Source organism: Parus major, chromosome 2 (assembly GCF_001522545.3).
Source record: "Parus major isolate Abel chromosome 2, Parus_major1.1, whole genome shotgun sequence".
NCBI classification, from domain to species: Eukaryota; Metazoa; Chordata; class Aves; order Passeriformes; family Paridae; genus Parus; species Parus major.
In genome coordinates, this window is record NC_031769.1 from 107,864,120 (window position 1) to 107,887,870 (window position 23,751).

The following is a 23,751-nucleotide window of genomic DNA, read 5'->3' on the forward strand; positions in this document are numbered from 1 at the left end:
TTCAGTATTTAAGTTTCAGAATCCCATTGCACTAAAAATGTTTAACAGCAACAGACAGACAGTCAATCAGCATCTGTTGGATGCTCAGCAGTTACCCATCTTCTTTCTCCTTTTCCCTCCCACAATCATGTTTTGATTCTCTACCAAGGGAGAAACATCTTTTTCTGCCAGCTGTTCCAAATCCCTGAGCTTTCACATACATTTTATGGAAAATATTACCATATTGTGGTACTAAGTTGAGACTGACATTGGAAGGGGGAAGATCTACCTAGCATTGCTTTCACTAGGCTATACTAATTGTAAATTAGGTTTACATGGATTTCAGTAGAATTCTGTATAAATTCTAGATGCTTCATGATCATAGATACTGTAGATACTTTTTTTTTTTACCTTCTCACTGAGTTTACCTGCATCTTAGAATTTACAGAAATAATCTAGTTGTGTGCAAAACATGTGAATGGAGATTCACAAACACACAAAGTCTAATTTCCATTCAAACTGGTGTCCCTGCTAGTAGTAAAAAGAATCCCTGTCTGGGTTGTGTATGGGATGTTGAGAGTTGAAAAAAATGGCAAATGAAGGGCAAGGGGAAAAAATAATGTTTGGGTTAGAGTTTTTCATGCTCATTATTCACTCTAAGAAGCATCTGCCCAAAGGACAATGTTATAAAAGAGGGAAGTAAAATAATATGGGCAGGCAAAATGTACTATCACTGTAAACCTGATTTTTCAGAAACTGCTACTTTGCAGGAAAACCTAGGAGAAAATCATTATTTTTAAAGAAATTGTCCCATAGGAGAGCAATTCCTCATGCAGACAAGTGCCAATACAATTAACTCCTTGGCGTTATTTCCTTGCAGAACAGCTGACAGCAAAACACAGGACAGCCTACTTGCCCTAGAATACAGATCATTTCTCTTCCAGACATCCAAAGCTCATTGCTTCAGAGAAATATTCACAAATAATGAGAACAAAATAATGAAGTAATATGTTGTTGCACAGATACAGGAGCAGCAATTAACTTTCCAGGATCTGAATATAACCCACAAGTACTGGATTACAGTATGGTTTGTTACTGCTGGGCACCTTGCACTGGCTTCTACATGCAGGCAAAAATGTGTGTAGAATGTTACCTACGTATCAGGCTGCTTTGCTGTAAGGACAAAGGGCACTTTGATCCCAGTGCAGGAGATTACTGTATTATAGATTTTTTGTCAAAAATCAACTTTGCCTAGAGAGAAAAACTGCATAAAGCAGCCTGAAGGCATGAAAGTCTCTGGAGAATACCATTCATGATTTCTCTCTAAGACCTTCATCATAATCTTATTCAAGTTATGGGGGAAAACTGCTTTTTGTTATAATACTGTGAAATCTGTAAAAAAAAGAGTGCTACCTCCTGAAAAGTACAGACTCAGGGTTGTCTGGGACATGGGGAAAAGGAACTGCTAAATGAGGCAGTTTCTTTGTCTCTCAACTAGCACAAGGTACAGAATGTACAGTTTATGTGATGCAGTTGAACAAAACCAGCTATACCATGCCATGTCCCCCACATGACTTCTCCCAGCTTAGGCTGGGGCTGAGTTCACCCCTGAAAAATCTCTAAAATGTACATTTGTTCTCTTACAAATGTACAAATGTACAAATGTAACAATAACATTCCCAATGTAATAAAGCTTTGGCAACTAGAACCTTAGCCAGATGATAACAAAAGCTTCCAGTCTTTTCTGGCTGTCTTGGCTCCTTCTGGACTCATTTGACTTTTCTGAGACCAGTGACTAAGAGGAGACCTCAGTGTCTACCTGAAGATTGGGCAAGATGAATCATTAGAAAGTTTTGGTGTGTGGGAAATTTTATCAGATCCCACTCAAAACAGAGACATTGCTCCTTTCCAGCAAGCAGGGAGACTTATTGGGAATCCATCACTGCTTGAGCCAGACAATGAACAAACTCCACCACCTTAACACTGAGTCTGCATCTGTATGTGGGATCTGATGCTCAGAAAGCACTTGATACACTGAGAAGAAACACTATATAAACACTTGATATACTGAGAAGGGAAGGTGCAGAGAAAGCATTGGGGCATTATCATGCACAACCCGAGGGCAAGATGAAGTTCTCTTAGAACTGGTTGGATTTCTGGGCAAAAAAAAAAGGTCATTTGTGTTATTTTGTGGAAGGCTTTCTATGAGTGTAATCTCCCCAGGCAAGGGTCATGTTTGTGTCCGTTACTTATTTTCTTTGCTCTAGTGATCCTGCAGTTCTTCCATTGACTTCAATGGCAGTGCTATTCATGGACTGACTCTAGGATTGGGCTATTTACTAAGCAAATAATCAGAATCAGCAGTTTTGGAGTCATATGGGCACCCAATAAGCAGCCTGTTTTGTTGTTGGATTGGCTATAAAATCCCAAATCCCCTCAGCTCCTGGCTGCTGGCACCAAGGCTCACTAACAGCAAGCAGAATGGCCTTTCAGTCTGTGCTCTTTGTTTTCTTAGCTGGACTGGTATTTTTCTCTGAAGCTGCACCACTGGTGAGTTTCTTTGTATTCAAACTCAATCATGACAAGAATGATAATCTAGATTTTCTAGATGACTAGCATCCTTCTCATCCATGAAATTCTGAAACCATTGGGCTTTGCCAGAATGCTATTTCTGGGTTTTTTATTTATAGTGACATCTTCAGAATTATTAAAACTTTTTTTCTTTTCTTGCCATTTACCCACCTATTTTAAGCTATTATGGAAGGGTCAGGGATCTAGTTGGTGTGGACCTTTTCGTTCCTTTGTTTCTATCTATTCATGACTCATCCTGCATCCTCAATATAGAGGCAGCTTTTCCAAACAAGCTCTTCTCTAAAGCACTGAAAAATATTTTTGAGGTATGACTAATGATTCCTTATAATGTAATGAAGCCTAAGAGTGGGATATTCTTTCAGCTTTAGGCTGTCATATATATTTCTCTGTTGGTTTCCCTAGTTAACATACTTTGTCTGCACTTACAAGAATTAACTGTTTTCATATTTGTGATCTCATTATAAAGGTATAACATTATACCATTTTCCTAGAGCCATTTAAAGCAACTCTAAATATTGATCAAGCAATCTGTGTGTGTGTAAAAATTTATCAGTATTAAGCTCTAAGATATTCTGCTTAAGAAATAGATGTTTTGAATAGCATTTGTCAGAGAATTTACTTTTCAGTGAATGGTAATTCTGCAATTTGAATCCATCTTTTCACTAGGAGAAGGTTTTTGCAGGCTTGGTGAACAGTTCCTATACAATTTCTCCTCCTTTCCCCAAGGTGTCCCATGGCTCCGTTGATTCCAAATGCCCTCTTATGGTGAAAGTGCTGGATGCAGTCAGAGGAAGCCCTGCATCTGATGTAACTGTTAAAGTTTTTAAACAGGCTGAAGATGGAAGCTGGCAGGACTTTGCTGTTGGGTAAGTTGTGTGGTCTTCTGGAGCCATTTTCAAGGTGCCTTGGGAGAGCAACTGAGGAGTTAACAGAATGGAGCTCTGATCAAAACAGAAATATATTTCCTGACACATGTACCATACCATCAGTGTTCACAGAATATGAATTCTGATCTAAAATCCATTAGATTTAAGTGGAATTTATCCATGACTGAAATGTTAATTGCTAAAATATATTCAGATGCTTATCTTAGTAAGAAACTAGTTCTAATTCTTTTTTTTTTTCTCCTAGCTTCAGTATTATCTTTCCTTTCTATAGAAAGAAAAAATAAATAAAAATCCTATTTACCAGCACTTTGTAGATAATCCAGACTAACCTATCTTCATATGCAATGGTTATAGAGCTTTATTTGCAGCAGTCACATACAAAATCCTCTCTGTAAGCTTTGTCTGTACATATGCAAATAATAAGTGCATTATTCATCTTTTGCCATGTACCAAATGTGCTGGTTGGAAGAAACTCCTTGACCAGAAAGTTTTAAAGAGTCCTATTATAATGCAACCCAGAGGAAAAAATTCAGCATTTGTTTGAGGTAATTTCTCTAGCTCTGAATGTCTTTTTCTAGAATGACAGACCGATACCAACAGATACCTAGCATCCTCACAAATACCTTAGCACACCACAGAGGGTCAGACATCTTCAGTCTGTGACACATGTATGAGTAACAGAAGAACACAGTTTACTAAAATCCAAATAGCTGAGGCACTCAGATATTTAACTTTCATTGCAACAATTTGTTGAATCAGATTTTTAAATAACTCAAGAGGTCTCCAGTAGTAGCAGAATATACAAGCACAGAGTGATAAGCACAGAATGATAAGCACAAAAATGGACATGAGTCAACTGTACATTTTATTGTCTTTTACTAGGATTTTTTTATAGCTTGATTTACACAAGAAGAGCAGAAAAAAAAAACAGAGAAGAAGACTATTAAACGACATAGCTTTCTCTCCATCTGAATGGTTTCTTTTTATATAATTAAAAACAAAATACACTTTTCCCCAATGAAAAGTACCAAGAAAGTTTACAAGATTAAAAGAGAAACAAACAACTCCACTCCCAAGTGCTGAGTGTTAACTTAGGAATAAATGACTCCTAAAATGGATTTATATACTTTAATGAACAGCGAAATTCCATGAAAAATGACACATTTTTTTCAAGGAAAGCATAAACAGGAAAAACATCTTATCCCTAGTGACCAATCCTTTCATTATTCAGAAACCAAATTATTTCAAATGTTTCATCAAGTGCTGTTTAACATTTAATGCAAAATACAATTTACAGAAGAATAAGTTAAATGTAATGTCACTATTAAATGCCCTCACTTCTGGGGGATAACAGTTGCTAGTTTGCATCACTGCTCTCAACAAACCCACGGAGACAAATCCTGTAGTTCTTTGGCAACTTCTGTTGACGCTTTAGGGTAGTACACTCAAGAAAATCTAATCACTTCTTCTTAAATATAAATTGAGAAGATTAACCCTAGGCAAGTGAGAACCATTTTGCTGGGGATGGCAGTGAAGGAGCATTAAATCACAACTTTTACTGCAGGTAGACTTTGACCTTTTTCTTTGCTTGCATCATAACCAAAACTGCTTTGAGTGATACCATTGACTTTAGGTGATGACAGTTGTCTGAACCAAGTTTTCATATGCGATTACAATTTTATTATTTTGGGGATACCAGAGTCTGCCTGTGTTAAAACAGCTGAAAATATAACTGAAGTCCAGGTACACAGTCTGTAAATATTCCTCAGGTGAATAATATTTTGAAGTTACAGTACCTAGAAGATACATACGAGAAAATTACATTTTGTACAAATGTCTGTTGTAGTTATGTTTTTACCATTTTATTTTCTCGTTTTTACTTTCTATTGGAGCTCCTCACATGACTAGCTTTGGCCTTCTTGCTACTCAAAAGTTTTTTGAAATCTAGGTCTTATCATGTGATTCAAGAGTTGCAGTCAGTGAACACAGTTTTCATGTGACCTAGGTCATCAGTCATGAAAGAAAATATTTCTGTGCATTTGAAATGGTTCCCCAACTCTCCTTTTTTTTTTTTTAACTCTAAAATAAGAGCTTGTGTTCCTGAGATACTTCCTCATCAGTCTGCATCTGAAAGCCTAGTTTATCTCAATGCAGTATGTGTCCTAAGAGTTCATAAACATCGTTGTACAGACTGCAGATTTAACCTGGCCACAATATAAAACTAAGGCCCAGATAGTAAAAAAGAGGATCAGGATTGCAGTATGAGCTGGCACTGTAGTAACTTTACTGGAAAAGCACAGCTTTTTGTCTTAACTGTCCATCTTACAGCAGATGCTGGCAGTCCACATCCAGATCCAATGTAACATCCACATTACATTTAGTCCCTGGCTCAGACAGATATACAAGTGCTGTTCAGAAGCAATCACAGAATTTTGCTACCAGTGCTGCATGCTGAGCATCCTCTGCCTTGTGCTAATCCCCTCCAGGCTCTGAATCACACCCTGTCCTGTTGGTTGTCTGTGCAGCAGTAATGCTGAAGGGTTTCCTTGTGAGACCAGTTGCATTGAATGGCTACCACTTAATAACTAAAATACAGGAAGTGCCATTAACTTCTGGTAGTGGGCATGCCTTTTCAAGTCAGCTCTAGTTTCCAGTTTCATGGCTGTTCTGGGTGGTTAACCCCCTAGGGAAAGCACCATTCCAGCTCCATCCATATTTTCCACAAACTAAAACTAATTTGTTTGTCTGAACAAAGATTTTAAGGCAGACACCATTTTTTCCTTTTAATTGCTTTGTGTCTAGACTGTGCAGATTATAAGCAGAAGTACATGGATTGCTAACCTCTTCTGTAGGATCTCAGTAATTCTGTTTCACAGCTTCAAGAACACTCACAAAGGAATTCTTTCTTCTTTTATTAAAGCAATATAGATTAAACCAGGAATTACTAATTAAACTAAAAGACAACAGATGCATACACTTCACAAACTGACTGGGATACTTGTTTCAAATAGGACTTTGATTCTCTGCAGGTTTGGTCTGCCCTGTATACAGCTGATTACGGTTGTATTGGACCAATGAGATTTTGTCAGTCTTAGCAAATAAGAAAAATAAAAATTTGCATGGGATTTTCAATCCTGTTATCTCTTAATTTAAGCAAAGCTCTGTCATTCAGTCTTTTTTATTTACCACCATTAACCAAAGATTACAAATAATGTGAAGGAGGAGAAAGAGACTGGGAAAGTAAAGCCCAATAGCACAACTGATTCTGTCCCAGGTAAGCAGTATGCCACTGCTTTCTCCACTTCCTCTCCTCCTCCTCCTCAAGTTTGTTTTCTGTCTTGGCAGTTACTTCTTGTTATAAGACAGGACAGTTCCATTAGTTCTTCCAGTCAAGGCTTTCTTCATTATTCCTTCAACTACACTTCATGTGATTATGAAGTGCTATAAATATCAAATAAATATTTTCAGCAGAAAAATATACAAACAAAAATAAACAAACACAAAAGGTTAAAAAATCAAAAACTAAGTGAAAGGAGGGAAAAGAGATAAATGTGGTTTAGGAGCTAAGTATGTAAATATTTAAACAGCTGTCATACAAAGCTTGAAAAGCCTCCTTTGCAAACAAATAGGGTGCAGTGACAGCTATATTTCCTTCTTGCTGCTGGAGTTTCTTCATCCACAGTTTTTTGCTATGAGCTGAGCACATAAGCTCTGAGCTGGGAATTCCTATTGCTCATTTATATGGTACCCAGTGGAAGAGGCCCCTGCTCTTCGACCAAGGCATTGTAATTCAAATTATTAAAATCTTGTGATGCTAAATTGCTTTTCCAAGACATTACCACTCAGGGTCACATAAAATCACATCAGTGCAAAGGAATAAACTCCAGAGCCTTGGTGCTAATAACTAGAGAACAAAATAATTTTCCAATAAAATTTCTCTTCTCTCCTTAGTTTCATTTTGAGATTTGACATCTTGCCTTTCATCATGACAATACTTCTCCTAAGACAGTAACTTTTGGTTGCAGAGGACTTTTGGTACAAGTTAAACATGATACTATAAGAGGGACCTTAAACCAGCCAGCCTTGATTTGTGATGTATATGGGTGAGTTGGTAGCAAGGCCAGACTCTGCAATGTATGGAAACATACACTACATAGAGGGAAGGAATCATTAAAAACTGCTCAATGTAGAATTTGGCACCTCTGCTATTTAATATTCCACACTGACTGCTTCTGTTTAGTGTCTAAATGTCAGTATAAAATATTTATATGGCTATTTAATCATTACAGGAAAACCACAGAGTATGGAGAGGTTCATGAGCTCACAACAGAAGAACAGTTTGTAGAGGGAAAATACATGGTGAAGTTTGAAACCAGCTCTTACTGGAAGGCGCTCGGGCTTTCAGCATTCCACGAATACGCTGATGTAAGTAGTGGCAAATATCCTCAATAATAAGTATACACTGCCTTTGTAGTGGCATCAGCTGGAAAGAGCAAACACAGCCCTTTAATAATGAAGGAGTAGCATCACTCAGGGAAGTGGTTCACTGCCACACAGCACTAGACAAATAAAGGCAGTAAACATCCAGCTAAGCCAGAGGAAGGAGCCAACTACCCTGCAAATGCTGACACAGCTCTTCCAAAGTGTAGCTGTGCCCATTCACCCACTCATACCAGTAGGGAATCTTGCTTGAAGAGAGCTACATTAGTCAAAAGTTGATAGTGTGTATAAAAACAAACAAGGAAAAAAACTGTTCCAAGAAAAAGAGATTGCTTCTACTGATGCCGAAGGAATGGAGAGATTAGGAAACCCTAATTTTATAGGAAATAAAATATGCTTAAATCAGAGGTATTTCCCCCATATCAGTCACATGAAAATCCCTAATTAAATTCATGTATTCTAATATGACATGTAATTACAGGAAAAAACCTATTCTTTCTGGTGTGCCTTTTTTTAAATGATGTTCAGTACCAAAATGTGTAATTAAAAAAAAAAAAAAAGTATAAAAAAGTAAAGAACTATAGTGGGAAAGGAAAAGTTGACTATTTCATTGATATTCAAATTTCACAAGCAGGCCAGCAATATGATATTGTCCTGTCTCTCCCTTTGCTTTCAGTCCTACACTGATTTATTGTGTGCACTATCCTACTACATTTACTTAGCACACCCAAAAATCTGTTTAGATTCTTCAGGCTTCATCTGTCATTAAACTTAAGTTTCCCCAATTTAAGTAGTCTGGAAAAGCTACTGGTAGTGTTGTAGAACATTTCAAACCACAAGTTCATGGAGCTCTGTGGAAGACTGGAAAAAATGACTGAGTCCCATTCCATAATAGTCTGAGGTGCAGTTTGGGTGATTTAGGTGAAAAAAAACCCCTCAAAAGTATTCCCTAACCATTTGGATGTCTGAAAGTGGAAAGGGCTACAGCTCAGAAGATGCTTTAAAGTGCCTGACTAAGATTGTTTCAGCTAGGCTGAAGAAGATTTCCCTCGACATAACAAGCCTACAGGTGAACAAGCTAGCCTGGGAAGTGGGTAGAATTCAGTCACTGACTGTGTACAAGGTAACTGAAGCCTACAGTCCTCATGTCCCAGCTGCTTAGACTTTGGTCTTAGGAGACAACTCTAGTCCACTTATAGAAAGTACATCATGGTTTAGAAAATAAATCAAATAGTAGGCTAAAGAAATCTGGAATTTAACCCAGGTGACAATACTTTCCTGGGAATTGGGTGTCCTAAGTCCCATTGGACTGATTTGGAGAGGAGGAGATTTGAATTGTCTTAGGGCAAGGGTGTCTCCTTGTTCTGGCAAGTCTATCCACTCAGTTCTTAATGCAAAAACTGACCCATCACCAGTGGTGTTAAAAACAGGAGGGGGCACTGAAGTACAGAAAATAGCTTTGGGCTCCAACTGCCTGCCTTTTTTGGACACGTCACACAGGGGTTGTATTTAAATTCCCTGGGTGGAATTTCATCCCTGTCTTTCTTACTGGTCATTTGAGAAACCTCCCCCTCACCCTCCTATTCCACATCACAAAGCAGTTTGCCTGGCTCAGATTTGGTATTTCCATCCAGCTTCGCTGCAGCTCTTAGTGGAACTCAGTCCAAATCTCACAAATACCTCAGTCCCTCACAGGCAGTCATAAAGTAGTGGGAAGCATTACCCTTCAGAAGGGTAAAAGCATTGAACAGAACTAGCCAAGTGCTCTGCAGATGATGTGAGTGGTTGCTGCTTGGTTTTTAATAAGGTAGCTTTGGCTGTTTGCTGTTCATCATGACCACAGGTTTTCTCTTTTCCAGGTGGTGTTCACTGCTAATGATTCTGGTCACCGCCACTACACCATCGCCGCTCTCCTCAGCCCTTTCTCCTACTCAACCACTGCTGTTGTCACTGATCCCCAGGAATAAACATGTACTGTCTTTTTCACACTTTCCTCCAATAGAACTATCATAGGCTTTTAGGAGGAAGGTTTTTCCTACTGCTAAAGCATAACTTTTTGCTACATTAGTTGTTGTTTTTTTTTCCATTTTGTAACCTGGCAAACTTCAGACAAGTCAATAAAATATTACTTCTTTAAAACAATTTTGACTCAATTAGTGACATTTTATTGTTTTCTAAAGTATTATGATTTGCATCGAAGTGCAAAGGATGTCTGAAAAGCATGCGTGGGATGACACTTGATTTAGTTTTGTTATCTTCCTACCACTACCTTAAAGAAATCTCACCAAATACGTTGGCTCAAAACAGGAAATTCACATAGCTGTGTTACTGTAAAAAAATTACCAAATAAATGTACTCAAAATAAGAAAGTCATCTGTGCTACTCCAAGTTTACACACAGAAAATATGGTCCCACTGTCAACCAGCTCAAAGGGTGAACAGGTAAAATTCTGAATATCCAGCAGCAGAACAAACTGCAGAAACCATTGAAATAAGTATTTCCAGAGAGATGAAAGAGTTAAAATCTGACTAGATTTACTTAAAACTTCAGGTAAACATCAACACATTGATGTTTCAAGAGGAAAGTTGCCTGCTCAATCAATCTAGAAAGCACTGAAGTAATTTCAGTTAGCGCTTTTTTAACATCTTTGATATTAAAGTAATTATTTGACAGCACACAGGTGGCTACCCTTTACAGGTGCATTCCAGTTAAATCCCTAATAAGTCAGATCTGTAGCCATCATTAAAAAGAAGTCCATAAAGAGAAGCAGCATCTTAATACTCTCTTCATATTTTTAGAAATAGGAAAAGGTAAGCTGTGGAGTGACTGTGATTCAAATAAAATTGCTGATAAACTGACTAAAGACTTTCAGGGCTTTAGCAGTGATTTCTGTAAACCCATGGCCTATTGTATTTAAAATATCCTGAAGCAGAGGAATGGGGTTTTAACTGGATTATGTAAATTACAGAGAAAGAAACTGAAGTGGTGCCAGCCAGAAGCCTTTAGCACTCATTTGCAGCTGACCTTGGAGTTCATACCCAGAGCCTGCTGGGATGACGGCATAGCAAGTGAATTCACAAGTTACAAAAGACAGCCTTTAACATTTCACTGATTACTTTTTCACGGATTTCTAGATGCTACCATAGTTACACAACTCTTGTAAGCAGTGCAAACAGTTTCAAAACAGCACCCACCATGAAGTATGGAGATTCCATGGGATCCTGCTATCCCTGGAGCTTGAAAGGTTTCATTTGAAATGTGTTAAGCCCTCAAAATAGGACATAAATTTACTCATATAGATATACTCGGCAAAAAAAACAAAACAAGCAGAAAAAAACTTACTCTGCTGGTAGCCATCCATTTGATAGAGAGGATAAACCTAGTTAAAGAGTGTATGTACATATGTCTAAGCCAAGATCAGAAAGACAAAGTTTAATTTCAAGAAGTAGTATTTCCAACAGTTGAACCAGATGCTTCTGGTAGGAGTTGACTTGCAGGTATACAGGGAAAATCCTGAGCTTGTACTGAATCTAAGGGAGAAGTGATACAACTTAAAATACTGTTTAAATGTGCTTCAGAAGTTGGTGTGTTGAAAACGAAAAGGAATATTGTTTTCTTCCTAGGGAATACCTAAGGTAACAAAATAGCCCACAGATTATCCACCTACCTTTTATTAAAGGTGGGGAGGAGAGTGACACAGAGAGGAATCTTTTAATGTATAAGCATGGGTGACTCAATTAAATCCAGCCATAACCACAGAGAATTTCTCACTGAAATTGCTGAGTTGACATAATATTTGTATATCTCTCAGTTATGAGGTCAATACATCATTATTCCTCAATTAAAAAATAAAAAAGAAAAATAAAACAGAATAGATATTTCTTCCAAGAAAATTGGCACAGTAGTTGAACTAGGCCATGTTCACAGTATTTCCACAGACAAGGGTATTAAAGACTTATTTTCACAAACAAGGTTCATGTTTGTATGGGTTACTTATTTTCTCATTATTTACTAAGTAAATAGTATGAATCTACGTGTTGGAAGTCATAGGGGTTTTCTGATAAGTAGCTTTGAGAGCATTTGAGAGGCCTTGATATAAAAATCACAGGTCCCAGCTGTTTCTGCTTGCTGACAGAAACTTCCTAGTGGTAGGCAAAATGGCTTTTCATTCTGTATTTCTGGTTTTCTTAGCTGGTCTGGCACTTTTCTCCGAAGCTGCACCATTGGTAAGTATCTCAGGACTGAAGTCCTTCTACTGATGTAATCCAAATATTTTTATTTTATTATTTTTTAATTAATGTAAGAAAAAGAATTCAATTTTTTTATTATTATTATTATTTTGATTTTACTGACTGTAGTTCCCTGGGGCTGCTCTTTTCAGATCCTTCTTTCTCCTTCTCTAGTGATTAGTGAGAGGACTTTATGTATGGGTAGAGGAGTAGCACTTGTCATTAGACATAGCAACAATACGAAAAGCAATGTAAAACAAGAAAGGGAAAACTATCATACTCACTAGACAAAAACCCTTGAGCATTCATAACATAATGAACAAGCTGTGTCACGAGGAATTTCATCTCCTGTTGCAAAATCCATGCTAGAGAAAGGCCTTGTTTAGACTTCTGCCTTACTGCTCTACCACTACAGCTTAATTCCATGTAAGTAAAAAAACAGAGCTAAAGTCAGGATTCTTCTTCCAGAGGGCTCATTTATCCCAGGAAACCAAGCTAAAGACTCAGATGTTTCAGCCTGAAATTCTCCTACAACAGCCTTGTCTCTCTCTCCTCAACTAGCCATTTTTCCTCTCAACTGTGATCTTTGGGAAAATAATACCTGATAAAAGTTGTTGAGGAATTAGACTTTCCTTGAGCTCCCAGGGTGTAAAAGTCAGGAAAATCAGTGGTGGCAGTGCAGCCCTTCTTGCCAAGGTCTCACTAGTAACACCAGTGAGGAGCCCCTGCATTCCAGAAAGGGAGCATGAGGAATCTGGGCATACAGGCAGGATAGATGGATGCTGATATATTGGTATGATGCTAGACAGGGTTCATGAAACATCCCAGACTGTAAGAGGGAATGAAAGAGAGGGCTCTTAATTTTTAACCATCTACATCACAGTTCATTTTATAATGATTAAATGGATATCAGCAACTGCTATTTTGAGATCATCCCTGTTTAGCACCTTCTACAAAGCTCTATTTTCTCACTATTCATCTGCAGAATTAGGTAAGCTTGAAGCCTTGATTCACCTCTATTTTTGAAAAGGTAAATCATCAGGCCATAACCACTACTTGTGATGAATATGTGGGGATGGAACTATAGCCATGCTGTATTTGAAGGAAGGATTTTCTCTCCTGTCCTTGTGTAGCTCCAGGGTTGACAAATCTGATTCAACATGCGGTTAGGAGAGAGTCTGCGTGTGGTGCTTAACACGTTTACAGCAGAACTGTAACTCTGTGGAAACTGAGATAACTCTATGACAACAAGGTATCAGAGGCTCTCAAATCCAGAAAGATGTGCTCAAATTGCCAGTCCAAAATACCAGGGAAGAGTTGGCAGATTTTTAAACATTCCTACTACCTTTGAGGATGTATTTCCTGTTGAGGCCACAATTTGACAACAATGAAGTTACAACTTCTTGCTGGAGATGATTTGTAACTAAGCCATGCCAAAAAAAAAAAAAAAAATAGAGACGTGGTCTCACATCTGCAGTGCCTCCCTGGTGTGCATGGCTACATGCCCAGCAGCTCCTGAAATCTTGCTTCCTCGCTCCACCATATCCAGCCCCCAGAAAGCTTCAGATTATGTTTCCTCAGCACACAGAAATCTTCTTGTGGAAAATATGGTCTCTACTGTACATCTGAATAATAACATTCCTTACTGTTTTATGATGCACTGTCACCTATCCTTCTTGAAACATAAAAATTCTCTCTTCCTATTGCAGGACCCTCCTGATGCCAAGCATCCTCTTTCTGTAAAAGTTGTGGATTCAGTCCGAGGAAGTCCAGCTCCAAATGTTCCAGTTAAATTATATAAAGAAGGTGCAGATGGATCTTGGGAACTGTTAAATTCAAAGTAAGTCACACTAAACTAATGAGTGAAAGATGGGAAAGGCAATAGGAAGAGGCCAAATAGTCAAAGACCAGTTCCACATTCTCTAAAATGAGATGTCTGTTTTGCTCAGAGGAAAGATAACATACAATTGAATTAACTTCCTGCAGACTGTCTTTTAAATGTACTACAGTTTAAACTACCAAAATGGTTTTATAATGCCTTATAATTCCTATGAACACAAGAAAGTGTTTTCAGCTGTCCTTTAATTCAGTCATCCCTTCTCTTTAATTTCATTGCAAAGGTCTATATTATTTTTAAGTACCCACTGATGAACTGCTGCATTGTTACCAGAAGAGTCAGACTCTTACATTTTGAAACCAAGACTCTGGTTGAGAACCCAACCCTTACTGGCCATTTTCCATCTTTGTAAATGGATTTTCATTTCTTAGAACACCACAGTTTTAAAAAGAAACTGTTTTGAACATATACCATATCGTATTTGATAGCCTTCTTTACTTCAAGATAAATTACTTAGCCAAAAGGAGAAAATCTGGGGATAAATCTTTTTCACCTTCTCTCCCACAGAGAAGCAATAACACCTCAAATAACATAAAAGAATCTCCAGATATATAAATTTTGCCATGTCTTTTAAAAAACATAATTGTAGAATTTAAAAATGCAGATGACTTTTTTTTTAATTGCCCTCTATTTTAGTATGTATTAACACACAAAAAAAGAATAAAAAGAAATTTTTACTTATAGTCTGAAATTAAATTGGAAAAATTCTTAGGGGATACACAGAATGACTATTCTTTATTCACCAAGCAATATTTCACTTCCACACTTAGCTGCTCATGATAGCTGCAAAGTCTCACCTGAGACTTTTCCAGGTATGCTAACAGTCTATTCCACCTTTAAAAAATAGGGCTCTCAAGGGTCTGGCATAGCCCATGAAATTCAACAGTGAATTTCCAGACTCAGATTCATTTCTAGAAATTCCAGTAGAAGCTGTTCATATGGATGTTTGGTGTCACGGAGCAGTGGGCTGGCACAAGCAACACTCCTCTCATGTGTCCTTGAAAAATATAGGTACAGTGAAGGGCACACATACAGTGTGGGGAAAGCAATCTATTCATGTTGTCCTACTTAAATTGACTTGCACCCTCAAGTGACAAGACAATTTCACACATATCCCATCACTATTCTATTATCACACACTGTAAATGTGTGAAACTTTCCAGTAAGAGTGTTCAGTTCACTTATCTTCATTTCTGAGCTTAGAGACTCTACATAAAGATACTCATAACAGCTGGATGTCGACTAAAGTCTTAAAAACACATTTAACAATTGAAACAAGGAGCAAAATAACTTCAGAATAAGGGAAGCAAAAGTATTGCTAATACTAAATCAACTTCTCCCACCTTGATAATTATTTGTAAATAATTGAATGCTAACAAGAGGTCCCACAACAAATGTTCACAATCAAAGATGCATTTGGTATTATCTAAAAAAACTTGTTAGAAAAGTGATCAGTTATTACTGGCAGCCTTGCTATTTGTGGATAACCTACCTAATAAAAAATTATTTTTATTACAATTATTTTTTATTATTATTTATTGCAAAGTTTATTTTACACAAGGTGTTTCAAAAAAGGGACATATCTGCGAGACAGCATTCAATATTGCTTCTGGACCCCTAAATGGGTTGGTGTTCAAAGATGTATGGTTTCAAATCAGTACTAGGGCTTTATGTAACACTGATAGTATCTTCAAATCAAACAAAACTGCCTGTTTGTTGAGGCCAGCACAAACCACAAGGAATTCTATGAGGCTACACTGCTAGCTGACCTATGGTCATTTTAAATAGCAGATCTCAAATTTCTGATAGCCAACTGTAAACAATATTTATATTGATGAAACAACTCAATACATTTAAATAGAAAAGAGAACCATGGAAAAAACAGGACAGTTTACCCTACTTAGTAGCACAGTGAGTGCATCATAGAGCTTCCACATTGCTTACAGCAGTGAAGTTTTCCCTCTGAGTGGGTTCATTTAATTAATTCCAGGAGTCTGCCAAGAGCCTATGAACAATAATGCCAGTTTTTGGCTCACCCCCAAACCATGCAGAGTAAGTGAGATGGCAGGCAGCCATCTGCTGTGGTCACTGTGGAAGTAGCAAATGCCAAGATAAGCTCTGAGGCATCCATAATACAGATGGATATAAGCCATTCCAGATCAATAGAAGTATTCATCCTATTACTTAAGCCACACATCACTCAAGTTCAATTGCTAAAAGCTGCATCTTTCTCAGGCTTTTAACCAAACTATAAAAGTGTGTTCTTCTACCATTACACAGACAAACCAATGAAAAAGGAGGCCTCCCAGAGCTTACAACTAGAGAACAATTTGTAGCAGGGTTATACAAGCTTGAGCTTGATACAGCCTCTTACTGGAAGAGTATGGGCTTGAATCCCTTCCACGACCATGCCGATGTGAGTATTCCTTTTTTCCTCTATTTCAGTTTCAAAGAATAAAGATACTTAATTTGTGTAACTTCAGTTACTAACTGCATATATTGAACTTTCTTTTCACTTTAAAGTATTTTCACATTAACACTTTAAATCCACAGTCTCAAAGCTTTGTAGCAACATAGTCATGACAGAACCTAGTTACTAGCTCCCCCATAAGTCTCAAAGCTCCTAGATGCGATACTTATGAAGAGGTTTTCCATCCTTCTACCTTCCATACCTTCTGCCTACTTAAGCCCATGATTGGTTTTGTGATTATTCAAAGTGTTTGAGGGACAATAAATGGAGTACTCTCTGAAGTCCCCTGGGAAAAGCATTTATCTGCCTTTCAGAGCAGATATTTGTATGGTTACAAAGTTCATATTTAGATTTTTAAAGACAACAAAATTATGTATTATGTTCTGGATGCTTGGAGCCCCATTTTAAAACAGAAAAAAAAAAAAAAAGGTACAAAACGCCTCTTTATTTGCATGGAACAAATAAACTGGTTAGAGGAAGGTGTTCCAAAACAGGTACCAAGTGAGGCCTGATGAAAGATTTGTGACTCCTTGGGGACTGTCTCTGTCCCCTCAACAGCCTTAGTGCTTCCCTATGACTTTTCAGTAGCAGCAGTTCGATATTTGTTCTATGTTTGTTGGACTGTGACACATCTGCTCAGCTATTCCTTATCTCTGTGGAGAAAAGGTGGCAAACACCTGGATTAAATTTTCTGTCTTCCTGAAGCAAATGGAAGATGACATTCTTGTACTAGACAATAGGATAGTCTGGATAGTCTTGCCTTCTGTGGGAACTCTAAAAAAGAGGGAAGATGAAAGATTTAAAGCATGCAAGTAAATTGATTGTATATCAAGATAATGGTTGACTGGAAATTAATTTAATCTACAGTGCAAGAGCTTTCTTTCTTAAAAATAAGCCTCAGTAGGGAACATATTTTGCTCAGTTCACTGATTGTTTCATATGCATCTTTTTTATTAATATTGAAAGGAGCACAAGCTGTGCATCACGGAATGCTATTAAACTGTCTGTTTTAAAAGCTGACACTTCTCATCTCACAACAAAAAATAATGTATTATGTGGAGTGAGAAATCAAAGGACAGGATGTGCTGGTCAGGGAAATGTTAATAGGGCTGTGGTAAATCATTCCTATGTAAGGTTATTATCATACTGTGGCCAACTTCTCTAACTACTAGATTTTAAAGCAGAACTAAAGAAATTCACTGTTTTATACTCTGGCCTAATGATAACTAGTGTAGCACTGTTTAATTCTGTTCCTTGAAGTACAGAACATGCTAAGAGCAACAAAAGCACTCCAGCACTTGAAAGAATGGCCAAATGGGTTAGCTGGTTTTGGTTTTTTGGTGTTTTCTTTTGTTTGTTTGGTTTGGTTTTTAACAAAGAAAATCAATGGGGTTCATAGTAAACCTCCATAAGGAAGCAATAAGGAAAAAAGAAAAAAATCTTGTTGCTATTTATGAGTACCAACAAGGAAATGCCAATTTGGATAATAAATAAATTCTTAAATAGTGATATTTATACTTTTAACAAAGGATATTTAACCAGTGGAAAAACTGTGTGTTAGAGGAAGTCACAGCTCAGAGTGAGAATATTTCTGAAGTTTCATGTGAAGTTGCATACAATGATAACAATGGTTCTATCTGGGCTTTTATCTAGAGACCACTTCTCATTTTGTCTCGCATTTGCTTTTTCTTTTTCCAGGTGGTGTTCACAGCTAATGATGCTGGTAATCGGCATTACAAGATTGCTGTTGTCCTTAGTCCCTTCTCTTACACAACTACAGCAGTAGTTAGTGACCCAGTGGAATAGAAGCTGACATTAAGCATGAAAATTCAGTTGTGTAAATTAAAATTTCCAGAAATGATAAGAACCTGGTATCTGACTGTATCAACAGCTTTAGATTTCATAGTAAATCACCAACAGTAAGTTTTTTATTCACTTTGTTTACCTTAGGAAGAAAGTGTATTGACTTTGTTTCCAAATTCTCTTCTAAATAAAAGTATTCTGCATTTCTGTATTGCCAGTATTGCCCTTCAGAGTAGAAGTTTAGGATTTGAAAAAAACACATTAACATTATGAGAAAATTTATTGAAATTCCATTATGGGGATTCTGAGAATAAACCACAATCTTTCATGAAGCTTTTAAACTAAATTTCTTCTTGCAAAGGAGTTGAACAAAACACATCTGTGAAAGGCATCTCATGAAAAGTAAGCAGACAGAAAATACAATCCACCACTACCATCTCCTATGTTTTATTAATGAAGCTCACAACAGATGAAGTCACATGGGATTAACTTCCTCAGGGCCCCACACAATTATCAGATAAACTCACCTCTCAATTCTGATTTTGGAGACATTTTTTTGAAGTGAAAGCAGGTAAAGGTGACAATGTGGTAGAACAGCATTTAAAGATGCTAAGCAGGCTACACATACTTAAAATGCCTTCTTTCCTGTTTTCCAATATATCATAACTGGTGACATCTTCAAGGACAGACCAGAAGCCTGTGTTTCAGAAAAGTATATCGCTCAAACATGCCTGAAGAAGCTCATTCATGTATTTGCAGAAAATTCTGCAAATATTGTCCCCAGTTGAAGTACTCTCCAGAATTACTTGCATACCTCAAACCATCAGACACTTTCGTAATAGTGGTTAAATGCAATTAAAAATAAGGATAACTGATGAATCCTGAGAAAATGAGTTTCCTATTTATTGCCAGGAGAAATTTGGATGAATCCTTCTATTGACATTCTAGTAATCCCTATATAGGGAAAAACCATTAGGAGATTCAACAGAATAGCAACCCTCTCTTGGAAACGTATGCAAAAAGGTTGAGTTACTTAGCCTAATAAAACCAAAAGCTGAAAGCCTATAAATACAAACTAAGGGAAAATGCCCTTCAAGCCTAAGGCTTGATCCCATCACAGCCTAACCTGATGTATTTGGACAGGTGTGTCCTTTCTTTTTGCTGTTACTTTGGGGGTACAGGACACTAGAAAAATGAGCATTTTATCTAGAAACAAAACACAAATATGATATCTTTTCCACAGAATCTCAGAATAAACAAACCAACACAATCTTTAGAACATTATATTTCATAAAAGACAATGATAAAAAAGTACAAACATTTTCATGAACAACAAAAAAACCCAAAACTATGATAGTACACAGGAAATTCCCAGCATTTGTTTCAGTGCATTTTTTCATTAAGCCTATCTTACATACCTCTACAAATAAAATAATCTTAAGTACACTTCCGCTTGCTGATATGCAATGGATCCTTTTAATTTTTTTAAACAGCTGGCTCATTAGTAACCCACTACAACAATTAGTAAACGTAACGATAGAAAAATAGAGTGGCAAGATCCAAGAAAAAGGACATTTTGCACTTGCTTTTCAATACACTGCCTATTTGAAAAATGGACTTTATATTTTATATTCTCCTACTTAAATCTGAAATAGAGAAAAGGGGCTTGAGAGTATCTTAGCACATTAACCAGATTCTACTCTTAATATTTCTGTAATGTTTTTACTTGCTAATTTGCAAGACCTTCAGAATCTTGTAAAATACTCCCTTCTTCTCACTCCATGTTCACTCCTTGAAGACATCCCTCATTTGCCTTGTCAGCAATGCAAAAGCCAATGTGATTGGCTTCTCTCTACATTTTACAAGAACCATGAAATTATCCAAAGGAATGTGCACAACTCTTAGTTCTGCATCATATTTATTGTGTTTGAAGGCACTGTCTATGTTAAAATTCACTACAGAAAAGTACTGAGTTCAAGCAGGTAGTATACAAACACTAGTTTGATGTAATTTAAGATGGCAACTTCTAAAACTTCCAAACAAAGTGATAAAAGGTATTTAGAGAAGAGTGTTGGTCAGCAATTCATAATTTAACATCCATCATTTTGGGGCACCAAAATGTAAACTTTTTAAGAACTCAGCTATATGTCACAATCCATTCACAGACTGGTTTAAATCACGTTTTTCTAGGACCATACATGATCAATCACTTAAAGCTGTAAAGTTATATTAGTTCAGCCACAGCATATGTGTAATATAGTATGTATATATGTAAGTATATATACATATATATGCATAAGATTTTTTTTATAATTGCACATATATTTCACAGAATGCCTAAGTAATTGGCACAAAAGCATGCTTCAGAAAACAGTACAGACCTACGGTACCAAAAGATGTTTCATGATCGTAGGTGTGAAATTGTAGGTGAACCTGTACTGAAAACCAGAAATCACTTCAAAATTACATGAGGGATTTAAAAATTTATTCAACTGTTCTTAAAGAACTGTATTGTAGCCTGCTATGAAATACGACTAATTTTATTTTGGAGATATAATTGTTCATACAGTGTATTATCTCTCCTTTCTCCATATGCTTCAGAATGTTCTATATACCCAGTTATAGAAAAATCTATCAGGAGGTGAGCAAACCACTTATGCATGCTTTTGAAGGATGTTTTCTTCACTTTATGCTTTTAGTTATTTTCAGTGTATTACATCGTTCCTAAAGCATGTTAGATTAACTGGTAGATATTAAGGTAATTCTAGTATGGTATAAAATATCCCTTACAATTGTTCGTAACTACTAAATTAAATTACAATATTTCTACTAAATATTTGGGATGCTTACAGCTAAGCTCATAACATTACTGAAGGATGGCTAAGGGCAGAATTTGCTGCTGGGATGCCAAAGAAATAAAAGGTGTTTATGGCAAACAAACTTAAAATATACAAAGCACTACACCATTTGTGGCAGCAATTCAGGAAACCAACATATAGTAATGACTTAAAGTTAGGATTCTTTGTCAACACTCTTACAGAACACTCTATGGATAAACAATCCTTATTATATATACTGCTTTCCATTCTTTATGGGAGCAGAAGTCAGTCTTTGGTTCCTAAAGAGTTGAGTAACTGTGACAAACAAAACAATTTAGCATATCTTGGTCACTATATTTGCACTAACATAGAAAATAAATGACCTGGTCCTTTTCCTTTGTATTAACAAGGGATGTAAAAAAATATTAAGAAAGATAATAATGCTTAGCAGTGGGATACTTTTAGGTAGCATAACATTGCAAGCAAAGAGAAAATAAGATAAGGAAAGAGGCTAGTTATTCATACGTTTAACACCACAAAAATAGAGAAACAGACAGGACCAATCCTTAGTGGGACTGTGCAACCTCAATCTCATTGACAGTCATCGACTTGAGGATCCTCAGTGCATCATAGAAGCACTCAGCACTCTACCAGAATAGGCCCTTAAATAGCTATATTGAATAATATATTATGAGTGGAATTTTAAAAAGCACTTGGGAATGGCCTGCTTTCTGTTCTGCTTATGTCATCACCATCCTCATCAGCAGAACAATGCGGCCAACACCGTGCTTCTGAAAATCCCACTCTGCAAGCATTTGAACTATTAGAACTATGTTTTATTATTCTCTTAAAAATCTAACTTTAATATTCTTCCAATGAAGACATATTTTTGGCTCTTCTGATTTTGGAGGAAAAAAAGTGCTGTTTACTAGAATTAAAAAAATAAAAATAAAAACAAAAAACCAATACCAAAGTACTGTACGCACCCAGACACATCGTTTTAGGCATTAAAATCCCTGACATTGACACTAGTGGCACACTTGGAAACAGTTAAGAGTTCCTGTAGATCATAATATGCAACAACTGCAAGATTTTTTGTAATACACATGCAATATGCATATAAATACAATTCAGATGGCAGGCAGGGTATCATACAATTTTGCTGGCAATAAATAAAATTAAAAGCTTTCTTTCTAGCAGGTTCGTATAAGAAATTGATTTTTCTATATAGATATGCAGGAGGCCTAGAGCTCAAAACTAGTATAACAGTTTACAGTCATAGCTGGCCAAAAATTAATATTTCCTTCATTTCACATAAGGTATAACCTTTTTATAAGCATACTTACATTTTACACTTGTTCTTTCATGCTAATAAAAACATTCCTATAGAATTCAAATGAGAGCACACTCAAATACATACCAAAGCATAAAATATTGAACAATTGAAAAGCAATGTACACACATTAATTTACATCACATATTTACAAAACACATTTTAAAAAGAAACAAAAGCATTCATTTAAATACGAGGAGGGGCAATTTAGTATAAAAAAATTCCTGGAAGAGGCCTGTTCTTACTTCCAGAGAAGCTACAAGTCTGTTTTCTGCAGTTTGTTTAGTTGAGTAGTTAAGATAGAGAGTGTGAAGAATGAAGGCTTGAACAGTAGTCTCATGCTGTAAACATCTGAGTGGTAGCTGCTGGCTTTTCTTTCAGGACAAAATGCATGGTACATACAATCACTTCTCATCCCAAATATGCATCATCAGTTGGTCAAAAAACTAATTCTAAGCTGCTGTTTGTTGGTTTTGCTTTGTTTTACAGTGTTTATCAGTAGCTTCCAGTGTTAAAAGTTTATTCTGGTAGGATATCTTGCCGCTCCACTTCCATCAATAGTCTCTAACAGGAGCAAGTTCTGGTATGAGATTAACAGTTATATTTTTATACAATCTACTGACAATTATTTTAGGAGTATATACTAAATTGTTCAACCCATCAATGTACTGACGTTCTCTGGAATACCTCAGAAGTTTGTATCTGCAGAAGGAGTTGGAAGAAGAAAGTTGAGAAAGATTTGCAAAAAACAATTCAGTTGATGTTAGACATGATACTGTGACAGTAATTTGATTTTGAAGTATACCTTAAATTCTGAAACTACTCTTCAGACCTTTGAAATTTCCAAATAACCTACCTTAGGTTTAAAAGCAAGTTTTAAAGAATTTTAATACAGCAAGATTTTATGGCCACAAATACAAATTAATATTAAGACTAAATAACTTAGGAGGCATTCAATATGCAAATTTTTTATGGTCTTGAACTAAATAGCTTTTTTTTAAATTATTCCATTTCTTCACATTATTTTGCTATAAAATTCACCTAAGGAGCTCAGGAAAGATTTAGGAATCTTCACTATTCTTCATTATAAATTTGAATGTCTGAAATTATTTTCATTTCACTCTTGATACTCCTGCATTTGCAAACATCTAAATTTGAGGTGATTTTAAAAAAATGTTCCCTTCCCCCAGATTACCCATATATACATTTTAGTTTCCTATAACAGATTTACTCATTTCTACTGCACATGTCTATAATTTTATTCATAATTCAAACCTATGAATAAAAGAGAAAAAATATGTT

The 23,751-nt window shown here is 36.5% G+C and overlaps 3 protein-coding genes across 4 annotated transcripts in view; 2 read left to right on the plus strand and 1 right to left on the minus strand.

Annotated features, from left to right (window-relative positions):
* The first annotated feature begins 2,354 nt into the window (after window positions 1–2,354).
* LOC107200039 (transthyretin) lies at window positions 2,355–10,040 on the plus strand. The gene is made up of 4 exons (XM_015617965.2): window positions 2,355–2,529; window positions 3,298–3,437; window positions 7,748–7,883; window positions 9,758–10,040. The coding sequence occupies exons 1-4, from the start codon at window positions 2,461–2,463 to the stop codon at window positions 9,863–9,865; spliced, it is 453 nt and encodes a 150-aa protein (XP_015473451.1). The 5' UTR covers window positions 2,355–2,460; the 3' UTR covers window positions 9,866–10,040.
* Window positions 10,041–11,996: 1,956 nt separating this feature from the next.
* LOC107200040 (transthyretin-like) lies at window positions 11,997–18,631 on the plus strand. The gene is made up of 4 exons (XM_015617966.3): window positions 11,997–12,124; window positions 13,837–13,967; window positions 16,305–16,440; window positions 18,193–18,631. The coding sequence occupies exons 1-4, from the start codon at window positions 12,056–12,058 to the stop codon at window positions 18,298–18,300; spliced, it is 444 nt and encodes a 147-aa protein (XP_015473452.1). The 5' UTR covers window positions 11,997–12,055; the 3' UTR covers window positions 18,301–18,631.
* A 933-nt stretch (window positions 18,632–19,564) lies between these two features.
* B4GALT6 (beta-1,4-galactosyltransferase 6) overlaps window positions 19,565–23,751 on the minus strand; it is a 30,649-nt gene continuing 26,462 nt past the window's right edge. For both annotated transcript variants that reach the window (XM_015617962.3, XM_033512247.1), the window contains one exon: window positions 19,565–23,151. In XM_015617962.3, the coding sequence (XP_015473448.1) occupies window positions 23,004–23,151 (148 nt within the window). In that variant the 3' untranslated portion in view covers window positions 19,565–23,003. The remainder of the gene's footprint in view (window positions 23,152–23,751) is intronic.

Coding starts and splice junctions, on each gene's coding strand:
- LOC107200039 (XM_015617965.2), top strand. CDS start 2,461: ATGGCCTTTCAGTCTGTGCTCTTTGTTTTCTTAGCTGGACTGGTATTT. Junction 3,438..7,747: donor TGGCAGGACTTTGCTGTTGG/GTAAGTTGTGTG, acceptor TAATCATTACAG/GAAAACCACAGAGTATGGAG. Junction 7,884..9,757: donor CATTCCACGAATACGCTGAT/GTAAGTAGTGGC, acceptor TCTCTTTTCCAG/GTGGTGTTCACTGCTAATGA.
- LOC107200040 (XM_015617966.3), top strand. CDS start 12,056: ATGGCTTTTCATTCTGTATTTCTGGTTTTCTTAGCTGGTCTGGCACTT. Junction 13,968..16,304: donor TGGGAACTGTTAAATTCAAA/GTAAGTCACACT, acceptor ACCATTACACAG/ACAAACCAATGAAAAAGGAG. Junction 16,441..18,192: donor CCTTCCACGACCATGCCGAT/GTGAGTATTCCT, acceptor TTCTTTTTCCAG/GTGGTGTTCACAGCTAATGA.